Here is a 27,394-nt window from a genome sequence, read left to right on the forward strand (position 1 = left end):
TAGTTGATATAAGAAATTTTAGGTGTTTCATTTAAGTGATGAAATGGTGCTGCTTTTCATTCTGGATACTGTTGGTTAAATGTTATAATGTATTTTTAACTTTCTTCTCCTTATTTAGATCGAGTCTGTTTCTCAGCCCCTGGAAAACCATGGTGCCTCTGGTCATTCAGAGTCATTGTCTACTAAATCATGTGGAGCATTGAGACCTGTCAATGGCGTTATTAACACGTAAGTTTTGTGTCTACTTCCTGTGCTCAGTAGGCTCATAAATGATGAATTTGGGACTCTTAGTTATCCCTAGCCAGGACTAACCCTGGTTTAAAGTCAGAAACCTTATTGCTTAATAATACTGTGCATGCATCTTACAGTAGCAAGTATATTTTAATTAGCATATTAATGTGTTTCCCTTTTACTTACTGTAGCCTAAAATTAACTCACCATGGAGAAAAAAGAAAAGGTCCTACAGTTATTGTGAGTCGTTATGGTTGGTCCTAGTCTTGGTAGAATTCTTCAGAAGCATGTACATAAAATCTTTTACTCTAGGACAGATTAGATCCCTAAAGGCTGTGTTTGTAAATCTGTATTTATGAAAGTTGATGGAATCCCTCTACAAGTGAACAATGTGTATACATCCCTGAAAGTCGAATTTTATAGAAGAACTATTTCTTAGGCAGCCCATTAACATTTGCAGGATTAATCATTTTCTTACCACTTGCAGTTTTCTACAGCTAATTCTTCATTCATGCTTCTGTTGTAGAAGAGAACTTTATCACTTGGAACCTGAATTTGTCACTTACTGACTTACACTATTCAGACATGATGTTGTTGGCCACCAAGAGTCTTAAAGATCAGCACAGACACTGCATGCACGTGCACATGCACACATACACACTCACTCACTCACTTAAATTAGCAGATACCAGCATCAAGAAGTGATGTGCATCTGTCCTAGAACTTGTTTGTGTCTGTGAACATGTGTAAGCAGAGGAGGTTGAAACGTTATCAAAGGCTTTGTTTCCTTGTCTTCTGAGACGTGAATATTCTTCCTTCCCATTGTATAGTCTTCAGCCTATCTTGGCAGACCACATTCCAGGTGACATCTCTGATGCTGAGGAACAATTACAAAAAAAGCAAAGACTGAATCTAGTTTCTTCATCAACTGATGGCACCTGTGTGGCAGCCCGAACACGTCCTGTACTGAGCTGTAAGAAACGAAGGCTTGTTCGACCCAACAACATCGTTCCTCTTTCCAGGAAGGTTAGTACTGGTGAGACTTGGTCATTGTTAAACAGTGAGCCAGATGCTCAGATAGAATTATTAGTCTTTTGCCAACTTTGGTTCATTTAACTAGTGTTTTCCAAACTTCACTAACCACCCAAGTTTCCTGGGGAGCTTGACAAAGTACTGGGTTCTGAAGTTGGGCCTGGGACCCTTGTTCTCAGAAAAACAACTCCTAGATGGTTCTTCAGCCAGATTTGGAAACCACTGACTTGAACTTATTAATAGAAATGGGGAAGAAGAGGTTTAAGTGCTGCCATCAACACTTTGAAGGAGGGTAACGTGCTTCCTACTTGTCCTCTTATCACTGAAAATGGCATGCTTTCCTTTCAAATAAGAGTCTCTCTTAAAATTTTTACATTAATGTGACTAAATGAATGGAGGTCAGTTAACAAGTGTAGGAAACTTTTGATTGCTGCCTCTTCAAATAGCACAGTTGGACTTCATTCCAAAACTGATGAAATAATACTTCAGTAAAATTCATACCATGCAGTGGTTAAGAGCATTACCTTTAAAGAGGATAAACTTGGGTTTGAATCATGACACTGCTACTTAATAGCTTTGTGATTTGGAGCACGTTTACCACCCCCACACTCCTCTCCCCGTATCCTTCCCTTCGCCCCAGGCCTCAGTGACCTCTTCGGGTGGTTTGAGGGTTAAATGAAACGTATGTAACTTGCTCATTGGGATGTCTGGCTGATACGTTCCTGGTACAGAGTGGCTGTTACTGTTAGCACTTGTGTTGTTCACTCATTCAACAAATATTATTGAGCTCCTACAGTGAGCGGGGTCTGTTCTATGCTCTGGGAATACAACAGTAAACAAAAACAGATAAAAATGTTTGCCCTCCTGAAATACTCGAGTGGGTAGAGACAGAAAATAATAAATTAGGTATAATGGTAACTCCTATAGCGTTAAGTGCTGGGGAGAAAAATGCAACAGATGAAGGGAAACAGGGACTGCCCGGGAGCTCCGATGGAATGGGGCCTGGAGGCCTTGCCAGGGGAAGGAAGAGACGGGGAAGGAGTGACTGGTGAAGTGGAAGGAAACTGAAGGGAGTAAGGCACATGGAAGACGAATGAAGAACGTGGGTCAGTGAGGAACAAGCGGTGGTGTGTGAGGTGCCGCAGGCAGGCCCAGCACAGGAAAGGTGCGAAGTGACCATCGTGTATGGCAGGGTTAGGGTTGTTCGAGGTCCGTGTGAGCTGTCTTGCTAACGGGAGGAGAGGGAAATTCTGCTTGGAGTGGAATGGGTTCAGGAGAGAAAGGGGGCAAGGAGTTGAGATGTATTCGAGGCATTAAAGAGAACTGAATGCTTCAGTTGAGAAACGTTCTAGATAACTCAATATTGCTGTATAGGAGAGCGGAGAAATCACTTATTTGAAGGGAAATGTTAAGATAGAGCTAACTATTACAATACACTTGCTGATGAGAAAAGTGATAACATAAGAAGAGGGGAAAGAATTGTCAGAACCATTACTGGTTAGACAGTGGATTATCGGTGCTTGGCTTGTTTTGTTATAGTGTGCAGTTGGACCCGATAACCTTGCCTTTATCTTTTTTGTTTGTTTTTAAGGAAAGCACAGTAAAAATTAACTATCAGATTGTACCATTTTTCTCATGTCTGTTCCTTAGAATGCCTGCATTACCAAAATAACAGAAAAGAGAAGAGTATTTGGCAAGTTTCTCACATTGACATTTGTGGTCTCAATTTTTTATGAATAGACCTATAAGTCAGAATTTTTTTCTCAGAGGTTAAAGAGTTGATATTGAGAAAGCAAGAAAACTGTATATTACTGTCAAATGTAGGAAAGTCGTTTTTGATCATGTCTCTATGCTTTTGACAACAAAAAAACCTCAACCAAACAAAAACAAAAAAATCTCAAGGGGTAGTAGTGTCCTTTCTCGGGGCAGTTTGCTAGTCTCACTGTGTCATGACATCTAGGGATTTTGTAAAAATTTTCTGTGGTGTAGGGTGGCCTCCTGGATTCTTTTTTATCTGTATGGTAGCAAACCTTCCCTGCTCTTGACAATAGCTTCTTCTGGTCCATGCCTAAAATCAAGTGTACTTGTGAAGAGACATACAAAGCATACTGAAAGACCCTTTGATTCCAGCACCAGTTTCTATTTCTTTTTCTTTTTCTTTTTCTTTCTTCTTCTTCTTCCTCCTCCTCCTCTTCCTCCTCCTCCTCCTCCTTCTTTTTTAGTGTTTATTTTTGAGACACAGCATGAGTGGGGGAAGGGCAGAGAGAGGGAGACCCAGAATCCAAAGCAGGCTCTAGCTGTCAGCACAGAGCCTGATGCGGGACTTGAACTATGAGATCATGACCTGAGCAGAAGTCAGATGTTTAACCGACTGAGCCACCCAGATGCCCCCAAGCGTCGGTTTCTAAAACACAGTCATCCTGACCTGCAAAAGTAAGCTACATGGTAAATAAGACAAAAGAAACCAATTGAGTTCAGGAAATAAACCATTTGCTGGTTGTAGCAGAAATACTGGAGTTCTGCCAGTGTTGGAGGCAAAGGCCATTCTGTCTTGATTGCTCACTGTGTCTTCTTGCTTGGTGATAATTGCTGTTGAGCAGGCATCTTGTCTTTTATCATTTTGAGGTGCTGGCTTTGCCAAGCAAATTTATTCTGCACTGTGTTGAATCCCCAGTGTGCTCCAGGTATTCTTGTGGTTTCACTGGTGAACAAAGTGCTTGCCTTCATGGAGCTTACTCTCTAATGACAGAGCCTAGATAGCAAAGAAGGTAACAGATAAGCCATTCTCTGATATTATTAAACAGCATTGAGTTCATACTTTAATAAGATTTGCTTCCAAGTTTTTTTAAAAAGAATTTTAATAAAACAGGAATTACATCTCTCTGGATTAACTCAAATTACCCTTGTTATTGCCCTTCCCACCACATTTCTACCTACGCAGGATAGATGGTTACTAGTATATCTACATGTAGAGAATGTAAAAAACACATGTTTAATGTCAGTGTTACTGGCTTATCTACATATTTTAAATTATCTCTAGTGCACGCTAGAACCAAATATAAAACTCACTTTAGGGAACTCATTCAGTTTTACAGAGCAGTCATCTTAGTTGAATCACAGCTGGAATTTTATTCTATCAAGTTTTACCAGCATTTCTGAAATTACAATATATCTTATAGCTGAGATGTACTTTTAGTGTAGTAGCACATTTCTTTTTGCCTCTAAAAGTCTGTTTTTATGTCATTAGTATCTTAAATTCAGTGACTACAACAAAGGATTTAGTAAGATGAACTTGTTGGAAATAAACAGGATTGAAATCTGTCAGTAAATAATGAAAGGTTTTAAATGACGAAACTGTTGACTTTAGGTTAGAGTTTTGAGCAGTGAAGTATCATAAGCTGTTTTTTTTTTGTAAAAGATAAGTGTACAGATAGGTTATGTTTGGAGTAGATTGGTGATAAGAGAGACTGGAGTCTGAAAGAAAGAAAGACTAGTGACAATAGTAATCCTAGTGGAAGTAATAGTCTGAAGGCTCCAAAGCTCTCAGGATGCAATAGTTTTGAAAACTAGTCCTAAGGAAGAATCACTAGGGTGTTGTGAGTATCAGAGTTGGGAGGGCAGAGAGCTTTGAGATTGGGAGCGTGGGGTTATCTTCCATGGAAATCTGTAAAGCCTGGGGAGAATGTGGAGGTTATTTCCTATTATTGTGATTTTATTGTAATATTAGTACATATGATAACAAGTTGCCCTTAATTGCTATTTATTATGTATTTCATCACTTTTGGGGGTCTGGTATGGTAGATGTTAGCAATTAGGCCAGTGAAGAAACACTCAAGTGACAAATTTTTATAACATGTTATCACTATGTTTATTTCCTATCCTGCTGCTTCTATGAGGTATAGTTATAGCTCAGTCTAAAACATTAGTTTCTAATATACTGAAATTTCAAATCAGTAAAAGTTTTAAAAGAAATGTGGGGCCAATATAGGGTTGCTTTTTATTTTGTTAGGTAAAGTTATTTTGTATATTAAGTATATCACAGTACAGATAGTATTTTTTTAATGCTTATTTACTTATTTTGAGAAAGCTTGTGCACATGAGCTGGGGAGAGGGTGAGGGGGAGAGAGAGAGAGAGAGAATGAATCAATCCTAAGCAGGCTCTACACTCAGCATGGAGCTCAATGCAGGGCTCAATCTCATAACAGTGAGATCATGACCTAAGCCGACATCAAGAGTTGGACACTTAACTGACGGAGCCACCCAGGGGTCCCAGTACGAATAGTATTATAAAAGGAAAAATAACATGCCTTGAGATTTTTGGATTGGCCTTAATAGCATTTCTTTTTAATCTCTTTTTTGAGATCAATACAACTTTTTTTAATTCCAGTATAGCTAACATACAATGTTATCTTAGTTTCAGGTAAACGATATAGTGATGTAACAATTCCATACATCACCCAGTGGTCATCATGACAAGTACCCTCCTTGATCCCTGTCACCCATTTCACCCATTCCACCACCCACCTCCCCTTTGGTAACCATCAGTTCTGTATAGTTAAGAATCTGTTTCTTGGTGTGTCTCTGGTTTGTTTCTTAAATTCAACATATGAGTGAAATCATATGGTATTTGTCTTTCTCTGACTCATTTCACTTATTAGGATTATACTCTCTAGCTCCATCCATGTTGTTGCAAATGGCAAGATTTCTTTTTTTTTATAGTTGAGTAATATTCCATATGCATGTGTGCGTGTGTGTGTGTGTACTTACCACTTCTTTATCCGTTCATCTGTCAGTGGACATTTGGGCTGCTTCCATAATTTGGCTATTGTAAATAATGCTGCTATAAACATAGGGGTAGCATTTCTTATCAGACGATTTGACAGTGTTCTGGTGTGATTTTGGAATTTTATAGTCTGTTGGAGGATAATTATGTAGGAATGTTTGCTCTGGGTTTTATTTTAAAGTTGGATTCTTTAAAGTGGTCCTCTACCACTTCCTCGTGTATCACACTTGAGGACATAACAGGACATTACATATCAGTAGGACATTCTCTTAAGGCCTAGTGTCGTGACATTTGTGGATGAGAACTAAAGAACTGAAGTGATTTTGAGTTTGTATTAAAAGTGAGTAATTTGGGGCGCCTGGGTGGCGCAGTCGGTTAAGCGTCCGACTTCAGCCAGGTCACGATCTCGCGGTCCGTGAGTTCGAGCCCCGCATCAGGCTCTGGGCTGATGGCTCAGAGCCTGGAGCCTGTTTCCGATTCTGTGTCTCCCTCTCTCTCTGCCCCTCCCCCGTTCATGCTCTGTCTCTCTGTCCCAAAAATAAAATTAAAAAAAAAAAAAAAAAGTGAGTAATTTGGTATCAAATAAAATATGTTCTTTATTGACAGGGGCTTCTTGTGATAAATTTTGGAAGCCTAACTTTTCAATACTAGTTGAACTTTTGGGCAGGAGCAAGAGTGCAATATGGAAAATTGTAGTTTATTATAAAACACACACAAAATAAATTTTGAAAGGCTGAGATAAAATACATAGAAGTTGAAGCTCTGATATTTTATTTGTAAACTGTCCTCAAGCTAAAAGAATTTTTTTCAGTGCTTGAACTAATACTCTGATTAACAGAGAATGACGAGTAGAGAGCTTTGGTACTAGAATTTTTCATGTGCACTGCATTGAGTTTCTAATGGAAATTCCTTCAGAGAGAATTAATGTAATTTATAGTATTAAAGGAACAGAATTTCTCCATGTATGTATCTTATCTCTTCATTCAATTCTTACATATTTCCTACATTCATGTTATTTTGTGATGCAAATGAGATCTTTTCTGTTAGTGTTATTTCATGAGTGCTGTTGAGTTTTGTAATTGAACACTTCTATGAACTCTGTGTTCTGGTTGATTATTTTTAATTTTCTACATAGTCTATCTGTCACCAGCAAGCAATGTGATACCTCTTTATACACTTCTTACTCCTTTTCCTTGACTAGATACACTTCAGAACAGTGTTAAGAAATAGTTGGTTGTAGTGAGGCATGTCATTCCTTTTAGAAGTTCACTATTAACTTTGATGTAGGGTAGCTTCTTAAAATGAATTTGGATACTTTGCCATTTGCTATGCTCTGGAAAGCTTTAACACATTTTTCTGGGAAGTATCAGTTTCTTTAAAATTTGTTGGAACTTAAGTCAAAAACCATCTGAGACTAACACCTATTTATTGTACAGAAAATTGTCCATTTATCAGATTTTTCAAATTAAGTCATACAGAATTTTATAGAAAGCATTCTTAATTTTTAAATCCTTGTTACCTGTGGTTATGTCCATTTCTCAGTCTTAATTATATTTGTCTTCTCTTTCTTCATTAATCCTGTCAGCAGTTTTCCTGTTTTATTGGTCATTTCAAAGATCAGTTATTTGCTGGTAATTTCTGCTTCCTGTGGTCTTGATTTTTTTTTCCCCCTCCTCTCTGCTTTTATTCAAATGCTTGGTTAATTTATTTTCTGTTCTTCTGTAATAATAAAAGCACTTAACTTTTTGAATTTTCTTCTAAGTGTAGTTTTTGGATGGCATTCCACAGCCTTTGATGTGTGAAGTGTTCTTTTTGCTATTTGTAAGTTGCCATTGAGTTTTTGCGTTTTTTTTCCCAAGAGTTACAAATTGAGTTTCCAAATTCTAAATGGTTTTTCTTTTTCAACCTTTTGTTATTTAATTACTAATTTTTATAGCATTTGGTTACAGTACGGTTTGTGTAGTTTCTGCTTGTATTTGTAGTCTGTTATGTTTTTTGTTTTAATGTCATTGGTGTCTAGTGTGGGGTTCTCTACAGTCATATCTTAGTGACTTATGGCTTCTATCTCCAGTAGTTTTTGCCTTACATTCTACTTTCCTTGATACTAATGTTATGTAGTATGGGATTTTTCTCCCCCGTTTACTTTTAAGCATTTGTTTTCTGTGTGTTTTTTGAAACATCATAAAAGCAGATTTAGGTGGTGGCATTTTTTTTTTTTTTTAATCTCAAAAAAGTCTTTGGTTTTAATGGAGATTTTATTAAATAGAAAAGTTTTCCATTTCATATTCATTTTTAAAACTGGATTTAAAGGCTTATTTAGGCTTATTTTGATTGTAACATTTCATTATTTATTGATAGTTCTCTTTATACCTTAATATACCCATTTATTGAGTTCTTAATTTGAATTTGTAGTTCTTCAGGATTAGAACAAGTTTGACCATGTTTCAGGTTCTTAGCTCATAACCTTTGTCCCTTAAAACTGTTCCACTGTCTTTTGGCAGTGGGGGTGATTATTTGTTGTTTTGTTTTGGCATAGAGTTCAGATGATCTTATTGTCATTCTTTTATATTGGTAACCAGTTCTGCTCTGTACTGTCCAGTTTGGTAGCTACTGTAGCCATATGTAACTATTTTAAATGAAGATAAAAAATGTGGCACAGCCACATTTCAAGTGTTCAGTAGTCACATGTGACTAGCCGCTACCATCTTTAAGTCACATAAATATTGAACATTTCCATCATTGCAAAACTGCAATGGATATTGCTGTGGTTTTTTTTTTTATCTCACTCTATCAAGTTTTCTTCTATTATAGCTTTGGTTTGTGGTCCGCCTGAGTTTACAGGTACAAACTAAAGTATTCCAGTTATCTCTGTATTATTTTCTATCCTGTTTGTTTAGCTCTTACTACCTGCTCCTCAGTGTAATCATTAAATTAAACGTGGGAAGTGATTGGACTAGTTTGAATGCACATAATAAGTATTCAGATGTTAGCTGTTAACATTTCTGTCATTGTTTTCATCTCTTTGGTTCTCCCATAGTGTAAAGAAAGAAAGAAAAGTTTATTGCTCACGTCCTGTTTTAATTCTCCAGATCGTCAGTCTGACCTATAGTATCTCTTAGGTAGGTTCTAGTTCTGTTACCAAGGGTGGTTAAGATTTTTTTTTTCTTTTCAGATTTTATATTTCCTTTTTATGTCATCTTATTGCCTTTCATCTTCCCTGTTTCCATGCCATAGAGCCTGTGTTGTCTTTGACTTTGTTGGAGATGTGGGAAGTTTGATTGTTTCATCAAACTTGTTTAACAGTTTTCCAGGGGTGTGTTTTTTCTGAGTTTCTCAGATTTGTTTCCTTTTCCCTTGTTCTGCAGTATTCTACTCATTGTCCCCATGCTGAGGATTTTTTTCTTTCATTATTCTTAAAAAATGAGTCAGTTTATCCAGACTTTGTGTTTATGACTAGAAAAATTTAGTAGCTGGGTGTGTTTCCCATCCTAGTTCTGGAAGCTAGAAGTTTGAAATCAAGGTGGCAGCCCTTGCTACCTCTGAAGGCTCTCTAACGAAGAATCCTTTCTTGCCACTTCCTGCTTCTAGTGGTTGCTAGCAGTCCTTAGCATTCCTTGGCTTGTGGCAGCATATCTCTTATCTCTGCGTTTGTCTTTACACAATCATCTTCCCGGTGTGCCTGTGTCTTTGTGTTTTCACATGGTCTTTTTTTTTATGTTAATTTATTTATTTTGAGAGAGTGAGTGAGAGGGTGTGAGTAGGGGAGAGGCAGAGAGGGAGAGAAAAAATCTCAAGCAGGCTCCGCACTGTCAGTGCAGAACCTGACGTGGGGCTCGATCCCATAAACCATGAGATAATGACCTGAGCTGAAATTAAGAGTCGGATGCCACCCAGGCATTCCCACATAGTCTTATTAAAGACACCAGTTGTTGGATTTAAGACTAATATTCAGTATTACTTCATGTTAAACTAATCACATTTGCAAAATCCTGTTTACAAATAAGGTCACATTCTGTGGTTCTGGTTGGGCATGAATATTGATTGGGATGGGGTCTGGGGTAAGGGGCACTATTCTACTCAGTACACTGGCCATTGGGCCTTGTCTCTGCTACTCATGTGATGGTTGAATCTTTTTCTCAATTCTAAATCTGGAAAGGTGTTATTACTAATTCAATTCCTGGGTTTCAGCAACTTTTCATACATAGCATACCTGTGCTGTAGTTAGAAATAGTTGGACTTCATTTTACTCCCACTGCCAATTTTCTGGAACTCTTCTGCACCACTGAATTTATTGTGTGAAGAATTTCAATTCCCTGAGTATGGAAAAATTTACCAGATTTAATGTCCTCCTTCCTATTTTTTTTTTTTAATTCTGTAAAGTACAAAGAATGATGTAACAAACATCTGTGTACATAACCACCTTAAATGTTACTAAGCTTGACTTTTTTTCTTTCTTTTAATATTTAAAAGAAAAATACAATAAACATTAATGTTTCTTTTATTTTCTGTCATCTCCTCTACCTGCTTCCTTCCCCAGAGGTAACCATTATGGTGAATTTGGTATGTATACTCCCAGTTCAGGCACTTAGGTTTTTACTACACATCTGTGTATCCATGAGCAAAATGCAGTATGTATTGTTTAGTTTAATGTTCATAAAAAAATTTATATAAATACCATCATGGTGTACATATTCTGCAACTTGGTGGGTTTTTTAAAATTCACTGTTGTCTTCTCAAGATCTCCATGTTGGTAGGCATAATTTCAGTTCATCTTTTGTAGAGTCCACATTTCCTTAAAAAAGAGTGTTTGGGTGTGAGTATATCCATAACCTGTTTGTTAACTTCACGGCTCTAAATTTAACTTCTAGTTTGGGCTTAATCATTGTGTTTGTATCTTCTGTGTCCTTTGGTCTGCTTTCTATTTGTCTTTGCAATGTATTTGGTATGTAATATTGTATAAGTTTAAGATACACAACATGTTGATTTGATCATTGCTATTGCAGTGTGCCTGCCAGTTGTAGCCTTAGCTAACATCTCCATCATGTCACACAATGATCATTTCTTCCTTGTGGTGGGAATAATTAAGATTCTAGTCTCTTAGCACATTTGATGTTTATAATACAGTAGTGTTGTCTCCATAATCACTGTACTGTGTATTCGATCTCCAGGGCTTCTTTATCTAGTAAAATACAGATTTATACTTTTAAACAACTTCTCTTATTTCCCTACCTCCCATTTCTTCTTCCTCCTCCTCCTCTTTTTTAATGCCTATATATTGATATAGTTCCAGGATGACTGGTTAGGTACATACAAGTTCATGGTTGTTATTTCTTCTTTGCCATCTTTCCTTTCATCATTATATTGTTCCTTTTGGTCTCTTAACAATGCTTTTACTTTAAATAGGGATCTTGGGGGGGCGCCTGGGTGGCTCAGTCGGTTGGGCGTCCAACTTCGACTCAGGTCACAATCTCGCGGTCCATGAATTTGAGCCCCGCATCAGGCTCTGGGCTGATGGCTCAGAGCCTGGAGCCTGCTTCCGATTCTGTGTCTCCCTCTCTCTCTGCCCCTCCCCCATTCATGCTCTGTCTCTCTGTCTCAAAAATAAATAAACGTTAAAAAATTAATTACTTAATTAATTAAATAGGGATCTTGGTAAGTACTTGCTAGATACACCTTTTTCCATCTCTTTGTTTTCACTTTTTCTGTGTCCATTTGTTTTTGGTGTGTTTTTAAGAGGTGAATTAAACATTTACATTTACTCTGATTACTATTATATTTGGAATCTTTCTTCCATAATTTTTTTTTAAGTCTTCTCTTTGCCTTGTTTTTATGCCTTTTCTGCTGTTGGGTTACTTGAATCTTCATTTCTTGCTACTTTGGAACAAGAGGACTTTAGAACTCCTCTATTTATGTCTGTATTTTCAAGTTTTTATTTAAATTCTAGTTTGCTAAAGTATAGTGTAATATTGGTTTCAGGAGTAGAATTTAGTAGTTCATCACTTACATATAACACCCAGGGCTTATCACAAATGCCCTCCTAATACCCATCCTCCACCCATAGAATGCCTCTTTTTAAAACATCTTTTTTTCTCATCTATTATTGATCTTTAATATTTTACCTTGAATTTCAACCCCACCCAAATCAGTCATCTGTAAATTCATACTTAACATTTACCAACACGTTTGCCATTCTTATTTGTTCTGGAGCTTCTTACGTCCCACTCTATCCTTCTTGCTGAGCGCCTCCTTTAGTAGCCTTCCAGCAGCGATCTAGGAGTTGTAAAGCCAGTCTTTATTTTGTGTCTGAATGTATACATATGTGTGTTTGTTTGTTGCTGTTTTTTTAAAAAAATTTTTTAATGTTTATTTTTGAGAGAGAGCAAGCTAGTGCAAGCGAGGGAGGGGCGAAGAGAGAGGAAGACACAGAATACAAAGCGCCTTCCAGGCTCTAGGCTGTCAGCACAGAGCCTGATGTGAGGCTCAAACCCACGAACCTCAAGATCTTGACTGGAGTTGAAGTTGGACACTTAACTAAGCCACTCATGTGCCCCTACATATGTGTATTTGTAAATATATACAGTTATAAATTGCCTTTATTCTTGAGTGATGGTTTAACTGCATGTAAAATTTTTATATTCAGCAGTTTGAAGATACTTCATTTCCTTCCAGTATTTATTATTGTTGATGAAAATTCTGATGTCAGTTTGTCCTTCTTTTATAGTTTATCTGTACCTTCTCTCTAGTAATTTAAATTCCCCAACTCCCTACTTTCAGTTTTGTTTTTATGTTTTGCAGTATTAAGGGTATATTTAGATGTATGAATTAGTTTTTAGCCACTTAAGGTCTTGGCTTACACCCTCATTCTCAGTTCTTGTCTGTTCTTGTCTGTCTTGGGTTTTGAAAATTGTTAATTTCTTTAAACTTTTCCTCTCTTTTTTAATACGGTATTGTATCATTAGATTGTCATAGATCTTGCCATTCTCTCTTTCTTTGTCCACTTCCCATTTCCATCTCTCTGGCTTGTTGTGTTTTATTTCTGTCGTCTTGGACTCTTCCGCCTAGTCATCAGGGTTCTCTCCAACTGTATTTACTTTACTATCGAACCTGTCAGTTTGGATTTTTTTGTATTTTGGTTTTTTACTGGAGTGTGTGCTTTTCACTCAGAATTTGTGGTTACTTTCAGAAACATCCTTTTTCTTTTTTTTTTTTTCATCCTTTCCTGTTCTTTTATGATGTTTATTCCTTCCTTTATCTCTTTGAACAACTTTAATATACTTATTTTAAAATTGCTTTCAAATTATTCCATTTCCAGGGGCACCTGGCTGGCTCAGTCAGTAGAGCATTCAGCTCTTGATCTCAGGGTTGTGAGTTGGAACTCCATGTTGGATGCAGAAATTACTTTTAAGAAATTAATCCATTTTTAGCTTCTTGAGGACAGATTCTCCCCATTTTTGCATCTGCTGACTGCATCACATCAGTCTGTTTTGTATGATTTGTAATCTTTCACAGTGAGCTCATCTGGGGCAAGGGTTAAGGAAGGCATGTTTTCTGTAGGAGTCTTGTGTGATCCCTGGACTGTGGAAGTGTCCTTAACGCACAGTTTTCCATTGGTCATCTTTTCCTTTTTTTTTTTTTTTTCCTTTTTTTAATTCATTTGGAAATAATCCGCTTTGCTACACAGTAAGCTGTCATATATTCTTTGGTCTAGTTCTCGTGTTTAACTTTTCTGTATCTTAATTACTGTAACTTTAAAATACTTTTAATATGTGGTAGGGCAAATTACTCCCCTCTATCTTTGCTTATCAGAAATTCTATGGGGACTTTTCCCTTTAAGCATATATTCTTTCAGTTGCAGTTTTTAAGGTTATTTAACTCTTGTTTGCCTTTCTCCTTCCCCACCAAAACTTCTGAGTTTAAAATTATAGGTTAATTTATAGATTGTTAATAGCTGTAAAAATTAAGCTTTGTGTTTATGGGGCGCCTCAGTGGTTCAGTCAATTGAGCATCCGACTTCAGCTCAGGTCATGATCTAGCAGTTCGTGCGTTCAGGCCCCACATCGGGCTCACAGATGTCAGCCTGTCAGCATGGAGCCTGCTTCAGATCCGCTATCCCCCTCTCTCTGCCCCTCCCCCGCTTGTGATCTCTCAAAAGAAATAAATAATAATTTAAAACTTTGTGTTTACAGGTTTTAAGCTTAGCTAGAGTATTTTTTATTGTTACAACCAAGAATAGAATCTTTTTTTTTTCACTTACATGTTTCTAAATAACAGCCATTTTTAAGAAGACCTGAGGTGAGAGGAATGACAGTGGAACTAATAGAAGAGCCAAGTGCAAAGGCCTGTGATTTAGAATTTTGCCTGCCATATTGAGAAAATAGCAAAGCAGTCAGAGGAACTGAGCAAGGAGAGAAGTGGGAAATAAAAGGAAATGTGATCAGAGAGGCAATAGAGGTGACAGATGGTATAAAGCTTTTGTGTGCACCATTGCAAAAACTTTGGCTCTTATTCCTCATGAAATGACGAGCCTTTGGAGCATTTTGAGCTGAGGACTGGTAAGCCAAGGTTACACCTACTACTGTATTTTGATTAGTTGGAAGGAGGGGCAAGCAGGAAGACCAGTTAGAAGTTATTTAAGAAATTCATATAACAGGGGTGCCTGGGTGGCTCAGTCGGTTAAGCACCAGACTTTGACTCGGGTCATGATCTCACGGTTCATGAGTTTGAGCCCCACGTCAGGCTCTGTGCTGACAACTCAGAGCCTGGAGCCTGCTTTCGGATTCTATATCTCCACCCCTTTCTGCTCTCCCTCGGCCCCTCACCCCACTCTCAAAAATAAACAAACATTTTTTAAAAGTTTACAATTCATATGAAAACAGATACTGATTTAGATCAGGGTGATTGCAATTGAGATGGTATATAAAGCAATTGGATTCTAGATACATTTAGAAGATGGAGACCATAGGATTACATCATGATTGGATAATGGGGTTTCGTAAAAGAAGGGAGTTTAGGATGAGTCCAAAGATTTAGGACCGAGCAGCAAAAAATTGGGAAGAGTAGGAGTTCAGTTTTGAACTGAGGTGCCTATATAATAGCTGTGAAGGTATTAAGTGAGCAGTTAAATACACAAATAAAATTGTGTTAATTGGTTTACTAATATTGAATAATCTTGATATTCAGAAATCTCCACCTGGTCATTTATATTTGTTGTTTTCTTTAATTTCTCTCTCTTTTTTTTTTTTTAAGTATTAAAATACTCTTTTTTTTATGTTTATTTTATTTTTGAGAGAGAGACAGGGACACAGAATTTGAAGCAGGCTCTGTACTGAGAGCAGAGAAGCCAGTGTGGGGCTTGAACTCATGAACCATGAGAATGACCTGAGCAGAAGTCAGACGCTTAGCTGACTGAGCCACTCAGACGCCCCTTAAAATTTGTTTTCTTATTGTAAAATATACATTGTGATTAAAAAAAGAAAAACATAAATAGGTTCATGCATATAATTTAGCATCTTATTTATTTATGAATGTGGGTCTTTGTGTAGTTAATAAGCATATCTGTAGGGTAAATTCTAGCTGTGCATTTATGCAAAGCATGTGTGAATGAAGTAATTTTATTTTTTATTTTTTTAAATTTACATCCAAATTAGCATATAGTGCAACAATCATTTCAGGAGTAGATTCCTTAGTACCCCTTAACCCATTTAGCCCATTCCCTCTCCCACCCCCTCTCCAGTAACCCTCTGTTTGTTCTCCATATTTATGAGTCTCTTCTGTTTTGTCCCCCTCCCTGTTTTTATATTATATTTGTTTCCCTTCCCTTATGTTCATCTGTTTTGTCTTTTAAAGTCCTCATATGAGTGAAGTCATATGATTTTTGTCTTTGTAATTTCACTTAGCATAATACCCTCCAGTTCCATCCACGTAGTTGCAAACGGCAAGATTTCATTCTTTTCAATTGCTGAGTAATACTCCATTGTATATATATACCACATCTTCTTTATCCATTCATCCATCGATGGACATTTGGGCTCTTTCCATACTTTGGCTATTGTTGATAGTGCTGCTATAAACATGGGGGTGCATGTGCCGCTTCAAAACAGCAAACCTATATCCCTTGGATAAATACCTACTAGTGCAATTGCTGGGTCCTAGGGTAGTTCTATTTTTTGTTTTTTGAGGAACCTCCATACTGTTTTCAGAGTCCAGAGTACTCACCCTTACACAATGGTCCATACTGTTTTCCAGAGTGGCTGCACCAGCTTGCATTCCCATGAATGAAGTAATTTTAAAGTTGTCCAAACCGTCCTTCAAAAGAGTTCAAAATTTATCTTTCAATAAATTGTATTAAAGATATTTTTTATACTTTTAGCTTGTGTTTATTAATATTTTACTTCGCAGGTTTTCGTTCAAAAGTGAGATTGATGTTTAAATTACATATGTGCACAAAACTTTAGTCAAATTTTTGTTAGAATTTTATTTTCCTCAAAGGACAATAGAATTCTGATTTCTTTATGTCAGTATCAGCCATTAATTGAATAGAAGATTGTCTCTTCTTTAATGTTCTTAAAGACTTCACCAAGGAAATACACTTGTCTGAGCCTCTACCTTTTTATAGGCATGAGTATGGTATTCCCTTGTTAGATGGAATACAAAAATATGTAACATTTAAACATTATAGAAATGCATAAGTGTGCACACATATTATATATACACACATGGTTTCCAGATTTTCACTTAACTAGTGCTTTTTTGAGTTCTTATACATATGCATTTATTCCTTTTTCTCTTCATTAATCCAGTCTTATAGTTAATCTGTCTGTTCCTGTCCACCTCACCCTTCAGGTGGATTTAGGAAGGAAGAAAAAAGGAAAGCTCCCAAAGAACAGCTCTTAAATTTGCTGTTTCTAGCATGTATTTCCTCTTTTGGCAATTTCAGCTTTGATTTAATCTTTTAGTGTTACTTTGTTATCCTTGCTATATTATTTTTACTCTATACCTCATCTATTAGCTGTTGGTTGACTCAAGGGTGAACTGTAGCCATAAAATGAAATGTTCATTTTTCATATAGAGAGATAATTGGTGTTGTGTGTTAGTTTATGAGGGAAAAAACATACCTCCATTTTAAGATTTGTTATTTTGATTTTGGTATCTTTTTCTCATCTCTTTTTAATGTTTTAAGTTTTGGTACAATTTTTAGATCCTAACTAATTACCTAAATCCTCCCATTCATCCACAGTGTGGTGTGTGGTTTTTGTCTCTGCCAACATATACTCTCTCTCTTTACCTCTTTATCTCTTCCAAAAGCCAACCCTGATTAAACAGAGTGCAAGGGATATTTTTTCCCAAAACAGTACCAGTTAATGTTGTCTACACAGTAGTATCATGCTTGGTTGGTATGATTCCCTTTCAGTGGCATCTACAACTGCAGCTTATTAGAATTCTTTTACTTTAGTGCAAGTTACCCAGTCTGACCTTCACAGCCCCTTTTGTTGTTGTTTTTAAAAAAGTTTTTTTAATGCTTATTTCTGAGACACAGACAGACACGAGTAGGGGAGGGGCAGAGAGAAAGAGAGAGAGAGACACAGAATTTGAAGCAGGCTCCAGACTCTGAGCTGCTAGCACACAGCCCGATGCGGGACACAGACTCCTCAACCGTGAGATAATGACCTGAGCTGAAGTCAGACGCTCAACCGACTTAGCCACCCAAGTGCCCCCACAGCCCCTTCTTTGCATGCCACCCATCTACATGGTTGCAAGAAGGGGAGGCGGTTGGGGAATGTTGATGAAGACCGCATTGTTCTCATATTTATCTTTCTCCTATACATGTCTGTAAAGGCAAATAGCTTTCAAGAGATGTCTATGTAGTGACGCCTGAGTGACTGCGTAGGTTGAGCATCGACTTTAGCTCAGGTCATGATCTCATGGTTCACGGGTTCAAGCCCTGTGTTGGGCTTTGCACTGACAGCGAGGAGCCTGCTTCAGAGTCTCTGTCTCCCGCTCTCTCTGTCCCCCTCCCCTGCTTGTTCTCGTTCTCAAAAATAAACATTAAAAAAAAAAAAAAAAAAAGATGTTTCTCCTGAACCTAAATGCAGCTCTTACAGTTGTTACAGCCTTTTTGCTAACAGAATTTTGATGCTACCCTTGCTCAGAGCATCTCTTCTCATGGTGCTGTTCCACAGGCAAGTCCTTTTCTTCTAGGACTCTATGCTGCCCAGATGACTTTTCATAGATCACGATTTGGCATATGCTGGAGTTGTTCACCCTGACACGAGAGCCTAGGGATCCTGCATTCAGCATGACCTAAATTTTTCTCAGAGCGTAAAATTGTTTAACCCCCGCCTTTTTAAAACAGAATTAAGTCTTTTGAAGATTTAGATTTCATTTCGCTGTGGACTTAGCAGGAGAGGTTATTTCTTATCCTACCCACGTGTGTACAGAGGAAGTTTAATGGAAATAATTTTTGTCCCCGTGGATTTAATAATCTGACACAAAGACTCCGGGTGTCAACACTCACCATACCAAATTTATTTTCATTATTCAGACACGAACTTTAAAACAGTAGGTCTTAGGTTGGGTTAAATAAAGTAGCTAATGAGTTCTGTGTAGTCCTGGAAAACTTGTCATTTGGTTTGAGACTACCTAAAGTCTTCAGAAGGAGTTGTGAAAAGCACAGGAGACCGTGTGATTGGTTATTCAGGCCCTTAGGTGGATGAAATTGCTGAAGAAAGCAAGTCATGTCCAGTAGCTTTAAGCTCACAAGTTTGGCACCTAGATGAACACTTAGGGCTGCAAATAATTGGATTTCATCATTGAAGAAGAAACAAGTTCATTACTTTGAAGGTTAGGGTGCAAAAAAGGGAATCTTCTAACAAACGAATCAAACTTCTGTTAGTAGTGTCATACAGGTATCTAGAAAGCGTCTTTTGAATCTTTGGGATAACGAGTGAGAGCTGGGTTTGTATCAGACAACGAATTGTGTTTTGTTTGGCTTTTCGCAGGTTCACCGGAACAGCACAATGCGCTCTGGCTGTGATGTGAACCCCTCCTGTGCACTGTGTGGCTCAGGCAGCACCGTCACCGTGCCCCCAGAAATTCACTACGAAGCCCCTCTGTTGGAACGCCTTTCCCAATTGGACTCTTGTGTTCACCCAGTTCTAGCATTTCCAGATGGTAAGAAAGGCCACAGAATACAAAGTTTTCTTGAGACTTACAGGATTCAAGTGAAAGAAAGTCAGCCAACATCCTGGTACAACCCGCGTGCCATCCAGAGAATCCATTTCACTCACCAGAGTCCCTTAGAATTTTTGCAAATAGGGTGCAGCAGATGTGCCAGACCAGAAGTGCTACTAAAAGATTGCACCTTGCCAGGAGAGAGATTTCCCCCCAGCCTTTCAAGTGGCTGTGGGTGGGCCTAAGGACAGTTGCTTCCAGCCACAAGCAACCTGGTCCATTGTCTGTGTGTGCCATGGTGTAAGTAGGAAGGGCAGCACTCTTTTGAGAGAATGTCTTCCTACTGGGGCTGTATGTATCACTGTGCTTACATGACTGGCTTTCCAGGGTGTGTGTACATAAAGAGAAGGAACCGTATTTTATCCCTACTCTGTCCTTCATAACACCCGAAGGTAGTCTGTACAAGTTTTTGAAAGGAGGGTAATTGAAATAGGAGTCTGAGGAATAAGAATTAGTGTGGGATTTTAAGATTTACTTGGTGGTATGAAAAAAAAAGAAGCATTTAGCATGAATGGTTTATAAACATTTACTTAAAGGGACAGATGCTAAATAATTTAGACTTTGCAGGACACACTTCCTCTGTATAACCTGGGTTGCAACTATATGACTGCCACTATAGCACAAAAGCAGCGTTGACAATATGTAAACAAATGGGCATGACTGTGTTTCAATAAAACTTTATTTATAAAAAATAAGCATGACTGATAGCTATCCTAGAGAATGCCCTCTTCTATTTAATAGTTGGTCAAACATTGGTTTACTATAATCCCCTTTTCTTTATGTGTTCTTCAAATGACTGAATTATTTTTTGGCTACCTAAATCCTGTAACCACTCCAGGCCATGTTATCAGAACTCCCTTGACTGTAAGGGCATGATCTAATATATCTGTTACGATAGGACTTCTAATAAGAGTAGAAATGTTTAGAAAACTTGAATCATATGGCTTGCAAGCTAGGCAGGGTTTTATTTAGGTCAGGAGTGGTAGAGCAGTAAATAAACTTTAGCACACAGTGAGTAGAAAACACTAACACGTCTTCCTGTGTACTTCAGATTCCAGGGTCATTGGCTTTTACCTTCTCTTGCATTTGGATTATAGCTCGTGTAACTGAAGATTTTATTTGTATAGCATTTTATGGTTTACAAAGCACCTTTCTCATACTAGTTTTATCTGCTTCTCACACTAATCCTGTAAGGTGTTAACTTCAGTTTGAGAGATCAAGAAACAGGCTTAGAAAGGTTGTACTTTTTCAGACTAAATGGCTAATGAGTTTAGATGGTTCTAGAATTCAAACTTGGGTCATCTGTTGCCTGTCCTTTGTTTCACTATGTAACATGCTTCTTCCTAGCTGGGTTATTAAGAGAAATCAGGTTTCTACCCATTTCTAGATTGTAACTGCAGACAGAGCCACCAGGAAGACCTAGGAATGTTTCTTGGGTTACTGTCTCAGGATTCACAGTACTGAATTGTATTGTCTCATATTTGAATAAGGAAGCCTGAAGTCAGTAGTTATATTATGGTTCCGATTAGGCCTCTTCCATACTCCCTGCATACCAGCTTATAAACATGGTGATCTTTCTTTGTCAACAGTATTACCATATACAGTTGTGAATTTCCTTCCCATCCCCCAATCACATGTACTCAATTGTGTGATGTCTCCTGTTCAGTCAACATCTCTACTTGGAGGAACCCATTCCCTTTCAACACTTTCTTTTCCTTCTGACTGGTTCACATCTATAGATCTGAGTGCTGCCCTTACACTTCCTACTCCATCCCATTTCAAGCAACTGGGGTAGCATTGAGGGAGAAAGACCTTTCTCTGGTTTTTAGCATCTTCGCTTTCCTGCCTGCCTTTAAATGCTTTTTCGATCTCTTTTTCTCCCTGTCTCACACAACTCCTAACCATGACATTGGAGTTTAGACAAGAGAGATAGCCATTAAATCTCCTTAGGAGCCTGTAAAGAGGATGTGTGAACATATTTGCCTATGGATGAATTAGACTTTCTGTGGGTTGACCTGGGGAACTCTGTTAGCATTTCTAATATTGTTCCTGTTGGGATATTTTTGCTTTGATCCAAACAAATAGCATGGTAAGGTTTTCAGGGCCACAGATATGCCCAACTCTAAAGGGCACCATTATTCTATGTGAAGCACCTCCAAGATTCCCCATATATCATTGTGTAGAATAATAAGTAACTGTGAAGACTTAGCAGCTGGCCTAATACTGTGAGGGTCAAACATACATGCACCAGACCTGACCTCTGGGCCACCCTTTTACAGCCTGTTGTCTAGAAGCTAGAAGATGGCAGGCTTTTCAAGCAGTCTTACTAATGTTTCCGCACCAGTTTCTTTGTAGTTAGGTTGGGAACCACCTGCACCTCTTCATTTTAGACTTGTCTCCCTTGTTGACCACACCTCCAACATTCCCATTAAGTGTGGTTAGGGATGATAGAATTCTTGTCACCCCACTTAATCAAGCCAGTTAATCCTTAGCTTGAAATGTAGAGGATGTACAAACCCTTGGAGGAAAGAATGTTAACTTGAGTTTGGGCTTCATAAGAGCACCACCTGCTGGCCAGATGATCTATGCTATTGTGAGAGAGCTTACTAAGACTCTATGTACAAGGCTACCGCAGTTTTACCAGCAGGAGGAGAAAGGGAGTATTACAAAACAACCCTAGAAAATGGTGGATAGTAATGAGCAAAACAGTTAAGTGAATCCTGGAATGTCAGACCCTGGTGAGCGTAAAGTCAAAGTCTTTTTATTTTGTCTGAGGAAATAGTAGCTTAAAATGGTATTCGTTTCCTTCTATTTCTTATTTCCTGTCTTAACACTTCTGTTTTCCTGTTGTTGTTGACCTAATCAAGTATCTGCACCCTCTTCTCTTCATCACAGAAGAATTACCTGTACAGGTACAAAATGTGTGAAGTCCTCTGGCCAAATGAGTCCCTGTTGTATTCTCTTCTGTTTCATACCCTTTCCTTGCTCACTTTCAGGTCCTGCATATCTAATCCATTTCAGGGCTTCAGCTTTACGTGGATCCCAGGTGTTGTTACTTAACCACTTAGAGCATGAACTAAGACCATCAATCCCTAAGAGATCATTTTTGTTCATTGACTGGGGGATTTAACTGACTTCCTGTTCACTCTTATATGACAGCAGTTAACACACAGTAAACTTCTAGCAAAGTATAGCAGCCTGAGTCCTTCCAGCAGTTTGTTGTTATCCCTAACTGCCCATGCAGTGGGGTTGGTTATAGGGGAAATTGCTCTCGATTCTGCTTAATACTTCAACTCTGGGGCTCAGATTGGTATTCTCCCATTGTGGCAGCTTCTACTTCAGAGCATTTAAGTGAGGGAAGGGGATTAGGTGTGGAACTGAAGTGTCTGACATAACATGTTAAGAGCTGAGAGACTCTGGGGGCGTCTGGGTGGCTCAGTTGGTTAAGTATCTGACTTCGGCTCGGGTCATGATCTCACGGTTCCTGAGATCGAGCCCTGCACTGGGCTCTGTGCTGACAGCCTGGAGCCTGCCTCAGATTCTGTGTCTCCCTCTCTCTTTGTCCCTCCCTGGCTCACGTGCTCTCTCACTTGCTTGCTCGCTCTCTCTGTCGCGTTCTCTCAAAAATGAATAAACACTAAAAAAAAAAAACAAAAAACAAAACGTAGTCATTCTGGTCTAGCGGTAACAAATTCCTCTCCTGTGCTTACTCAAATGGATTCATAGCAGTTTTCTGGGTTTAACTAAGTCATTTTTTGAGATGGATCTGAGGTCTTGGGATACAGTAGGAAAGAGTATTCTGATTGTTTAGCTTTTGTCTGCAGCAGAGGAGGGGAGAGCTAGAGCATGTGTGCTGGGATGTCACCTGCCCGGCTCTAGGCCTGCTGCCCCTTCTCACGGATGAAGCTAAATGCAGCCAAGTGGTAGGTTCTTGTTTTTGCCTTCTAACTCGGTGTTGGAATTAGGACCTGACTCCAGGCCTGCTTATTTCCAGTCTGTTGCTGTTTGCATTATAAATCAGGTTGCTCGTTTCCCTACCTCCTTTTATCCTGGCTTAATTTTCAGGTTTGGGAGCGCAATGACTGGGGAAAGTAAAAGGAAAAAATGAAATCACAAAGCTTTTGTTGTCCCATCATATAGACTTTGCCAATTCTTCTGTTGACAAAGGGGTGTCCTGGGATATAGAGGAAGTGTTTTCCCCTTTCTGGGGCCTTTATGCATTCCAGTTCAGCTCAGCTTTCAGAATGCCTCTAGACAATGCTTTATTTCCTACACACCCTTTTCCCTAACCATTCTGAATTAGAGTAAAAAATATTTGCCACTATTACCTTAACTCAGTTCTTGATTGTTTATTAATAGGAAATTCTTTTGTTTAAACATTTGACCTTTTTGGGGAAGGCAGGGGGAATCAAACCATTTTATTGAGGGGCTTGAGGGAGGAGTGGAAGGGCTGGGAACACCATGAGAGCCAATGTCCTTGGCCTGGTTGGGATCTCCCCAACTTTGAAATTGCTGAAAGCTGATCTGTGTCTTTTAACGGTTGGAGTAGGTGAATTTTTAAGTGTGGGAAAGAATGATTATGCAAAAAAGTTTCAGAAGACAGCACTGTCCTCACAGACTGTATCTCATTACTTGGACGTATAGCAAATATTTATTATCTTTAAAAACTTCAGTAGTTTTCCTAATCTGTTTGGCTGCTGTTAGCACATTCCACCTCAGAATTAAATCTCTCCATTCCCTGGGCCAAAGAATAGTCTCATGGTGTAGTGGCTAAGAGTGTGGGCTTTAGGGTTATACAAACCTAAGTTTGAATGTTGGTTAACTAATACTAAAGTGTGTAACCTTGAACAGTTAATTCACCTTTCTGAACCTGTTTTGTCTTTTAAAAAGGAACTTAACGGTGCTTACATCAAAATGAAATACATATTTTAAATTAACTCTTAGGTATAAGACCTCTAAAATGAAAACTGCCAAACCCTGCTGAGAGAGAATTAAAGAAAACTAAATAGATAGATACACCACATTGATGGCTTGAAAGGCTTGGAATTGATGGCAGACAGAAGGCATTTCTCCCCAAATTGACCTATAGAGTCAGTGTAATACCACAATGAGGTTTTTTGTTTTTGGGGTTTTTTTGCAAAGCTTAAAAGAAAAAGCGACTGCCTACTATTCAGGAAGAATAAGATTCCATCTTGTCTGCAACACTGGGTGTTAGAATATAGTGAAGTAATAGCTTTAAAGGTCTGAGAGAAAAATGGTTTTAGTTCTGGAAATATTTTTTCTAAAGAAATTACTCAAAGCCCCATTGTTAGGAAAATAAATGAAACTAAGAAAACGGAAAGGTATGAGAAATGGTGAATCAGAAAATGGTAAAAAATCACAGTTAAGCTTAAGAGATTTATGATACTGAATATTAACTAATTGGGTAAAAAAATAGATCATCCCTAGGTGAGGGGTGAGGAGCTAGGGAGGAAGGAGGGTATAGTACTCAGCAGACAATAAATATTTCTTGAATGAATATGTCCTGAATAACTGTGTTGGTAGGATCAGGCTTTAATGTCTTAGTCTCCAGGAGGATAGAAACGGGATGCTTATCAGTCTTTCACACCAGTAGTTTAACAAACTTAGCAGAGTACGTGAACAAGGAAAACTCCATCCATGTAACAGAAGGTGTTTTAGATGGGGTGTTCGTTTAACATGAAAATAAAAGGCAAAAGTGACTTGCTTGTGAGGAAAAGAAACAACCTTCAGTAAAGTTCCGATCAACAGACCTTCCATATGACAGTGCTTTTGCCCCGCTGGGTCATCGTGCCACTCGGCATATAAAGGAGGGGTGTGCGGTAGATCCCCGCCCACTGGAGAGCCAAGGGTACTGGTGAACACACCTCTCTTCTTGAGAGAGGAGCCCAGAGGCCAGGTGTCTGGACTAACCCGCAGTGTTTCGTGTTCCTTACAGATGTTCCCACAAGCCTGCACTTCCAGAGCATGCTGAAATCTCAGTGGCAGAACAAGCCTTTTGACAAAATCAAACCTCCCAAAAAGTTTTCACTTAAGCACAGAGCACCCATGCCAGGCAGCCTGCCAGATCCAACTCGTAAAGACAGGCACAAGTTGGTCAACTCCTTCCTAACAACAGCCAGTAAGTTTCAGAGGACCAGAGAGTCTTCCTCCAGTTACTTCTCTATTCCTTTTATATTCTTTTATAAAGAAAGAATTACTTTATAATTCTTTATAAACGTTACTGTTTTGCTATGGCAGTGTGTCGGGGTTGGGAGAGGCAATTGACCAATACAAATTCAGCTCACAGTCTACTTCTGCCTGTCTCGGATGTTCTCAGATGGACTCTGAAAGCTATTCCAGACACCATGCATCTCGGGACAGGACCCAGAGTGCTCGAGGAACAGCTAGCAGTGGCATGGCATTGGGTCCATGTGTGGGCAGGCCGTCTTCTGTAGCTGGTGTCAGATTTCTCTGGTTGAGGGCCCTGTGGGCTGCCTGGCCTATCCTGGCCATTGTGCTGTTTGCTAGAAGCTTCGGTCCCAGAGGACTCTCCTGCTGCCCTGAGTGTCCATCATTGGCCTAGAGAGAACTCAAGAGCTTGGAACTCAAATAAGAAAAGATTGAGAGAAGATTTCACAGCTCTTTTTCTGTTCCCCTCTTCAGAGCTGTCCCATCACCAAACCCGGCCTGACAGGACCCACAGGCAGCACTTAGACGATGTGGGGGCCGTGCCTATGGTGGAGCGAGTGACAGCGCCCAAAGCAGAGCGCTTGCTCAACCCACCGCCACCTGTGCACGACCCAAACCACAGCAAAATGAGATTGCGAGACCATTCATCTGAGAGAAGTGAAGGTAGGGCCAGGCCCGGCACCTCTACCTGCATTTGCATCTGCTCAGGGCTTTCTGGGGCAGCCTGGGCATCTCTCAATTGCCCCCAGCTTTGTCCTTCACTTTCTAGGAAGGCAGAGTAGAGGGACCCTACTGCTTCTAAGTGCAGGTCACTTCTTACTGCTACAGCAACCTCTGCCCGGTCCCCTACCTCCCGTCAACCAGTTTGCTTCACCTTTTTATCCTCTAGGCTTAGAATGCATTTTTGCTTTTATGAATTGCTGGCATTTGTAACTTGTGCTAGAAGTAGAGCCGTTTGAGGTAGCCACGTATTCCTTTTTTGTTGACTTCTGCAGTGTTGAAGCATCACACGGACATGAGCAGTTCCAACTACTTGGCGGCCACCCAACATCCACCGCACAGTCCCCTGGTGCGACAGCTCTCCACCTCATCGGACACCTCGGCACCCACCAGCTCTAGCCCACAGGTTACGGCCAGCACGTCTGTAAGTACCTTGGGCTCGGCTGCACAGTCCCTCCGCAGCCACGGTTCACCAAGTGGCTGGCTCTGGAGGACAAGGTAGAAGGTGGGATTTGGGGGGAACTCGGCTCGCCATGATGTGCCATTTTTTGTCACAGTGGTGGTATTTGACCTGTTTTCCTTGAGTTGTTTCTCATAGTAGGAAGCTTGATGCTGAGACAGACTCTGAAGGTGGTCTGGGCCTGTTCCAGGTCTGTGGGGCTGGGTTTCAGATGGGACTCCGCCGGGCCGCGGCTCTAATCCTGTGGGTCCGAGAAGTTCCCACGAGAGGAGGAATGGAGGACAGACACTTAGCGTTGGAGGCACTTCATTTCCTTGTTTTCGTTATGCTGGGGGGCAGGGGAAGCTGGAGCGCCGAGAACCAGCCCTGACGTTAGGGTTCCTGGAAGGGAGGGAGAAGGCAGAGCCTCGCTTCTCAGGCCCCAGAGCGGAACTACAGGTGCAGTGGGCCCTGCCTGCAGTACTTCCTATGGTGCGCGCAGGGCGGCGGGCAGCTCTTCTGGCGCCACGCTCTGTCCTGAGTGCTGCTCGCACGGCCGTTGCAGACACGGTCCCGCTGATTGCTTTCTGATACTTGACTTCCTTGGTGTGGGTCTCCTGGAACACACGCACCTGTAGTTGCTCTGTGCCTGCTGCAGGGCCCTTTAGGTGGTAGTTACAATAGCAATGGTGATAGTAATAATAAAATGCTGCAACTACGACGTTTATTGTGTCAGCTCTGCCTGCTTTACCTGTGTTACCTCATTCAGT

At 39.5% G+C, this 27,394-nt stretch overlaps 1 protein-coding gene across 4 annotated transcripts in view; it reads left to right on the plus strand.

The window, feature by feature from the left end:
- KANSL1 (KAT8 regulatory NSL complex subunit 1) overlaps nt 1–27,394 on the plus strand; it is a 185,319-nt gene that overhangs the window by 150,854 nt on the left and 7,071 nt on the right. For 3 of the 4 annotated variants that reach the window (XM_040460059.1, XM_040460061.1, XM_040460060.1), the window contains 6 exons: nt 119–228; nt 1,062–1,257; nt 19,045–19,216; nt 25,233–25,415; nt 25,940–26,128; nt 26,461–26,609. In XM_040460059.1, the coding sequence (XP_040315993.1) occupies nt 119–228; nt 1,062–1,257; nt 19,045–19,216; nt 25,233–25,415; nt 25,940–26,128; nt 26,461–26,609 (999 nt within the window). The remainder of the gene's footprint in view (nt 1–118; nt 229–1,061; nt 1,258–19,044; nt 19,217–25,232; nt 25,416–25,939; nt 26,129–26,460; nt 26,610–27,394) is intronic. The other variant, XM_040460062.1, reaches the window with a different exon arrangement.

This window comes from Herpailurus yagouaroundi, unplaced genomic scaffold (assembly GCF_014898765.1).
Source record: "Herpailurus yagouaroundi ecotype Mexico unplaced genomic scaffold, PumYag 247, whole genome shotgun sequence".
Lineage (NCBI taxonomy): Eukaryota > Metazoa > Chordata > Mammalia > Carnivora > Felidae > Herpailurus > Herpailurus yagouaroundi.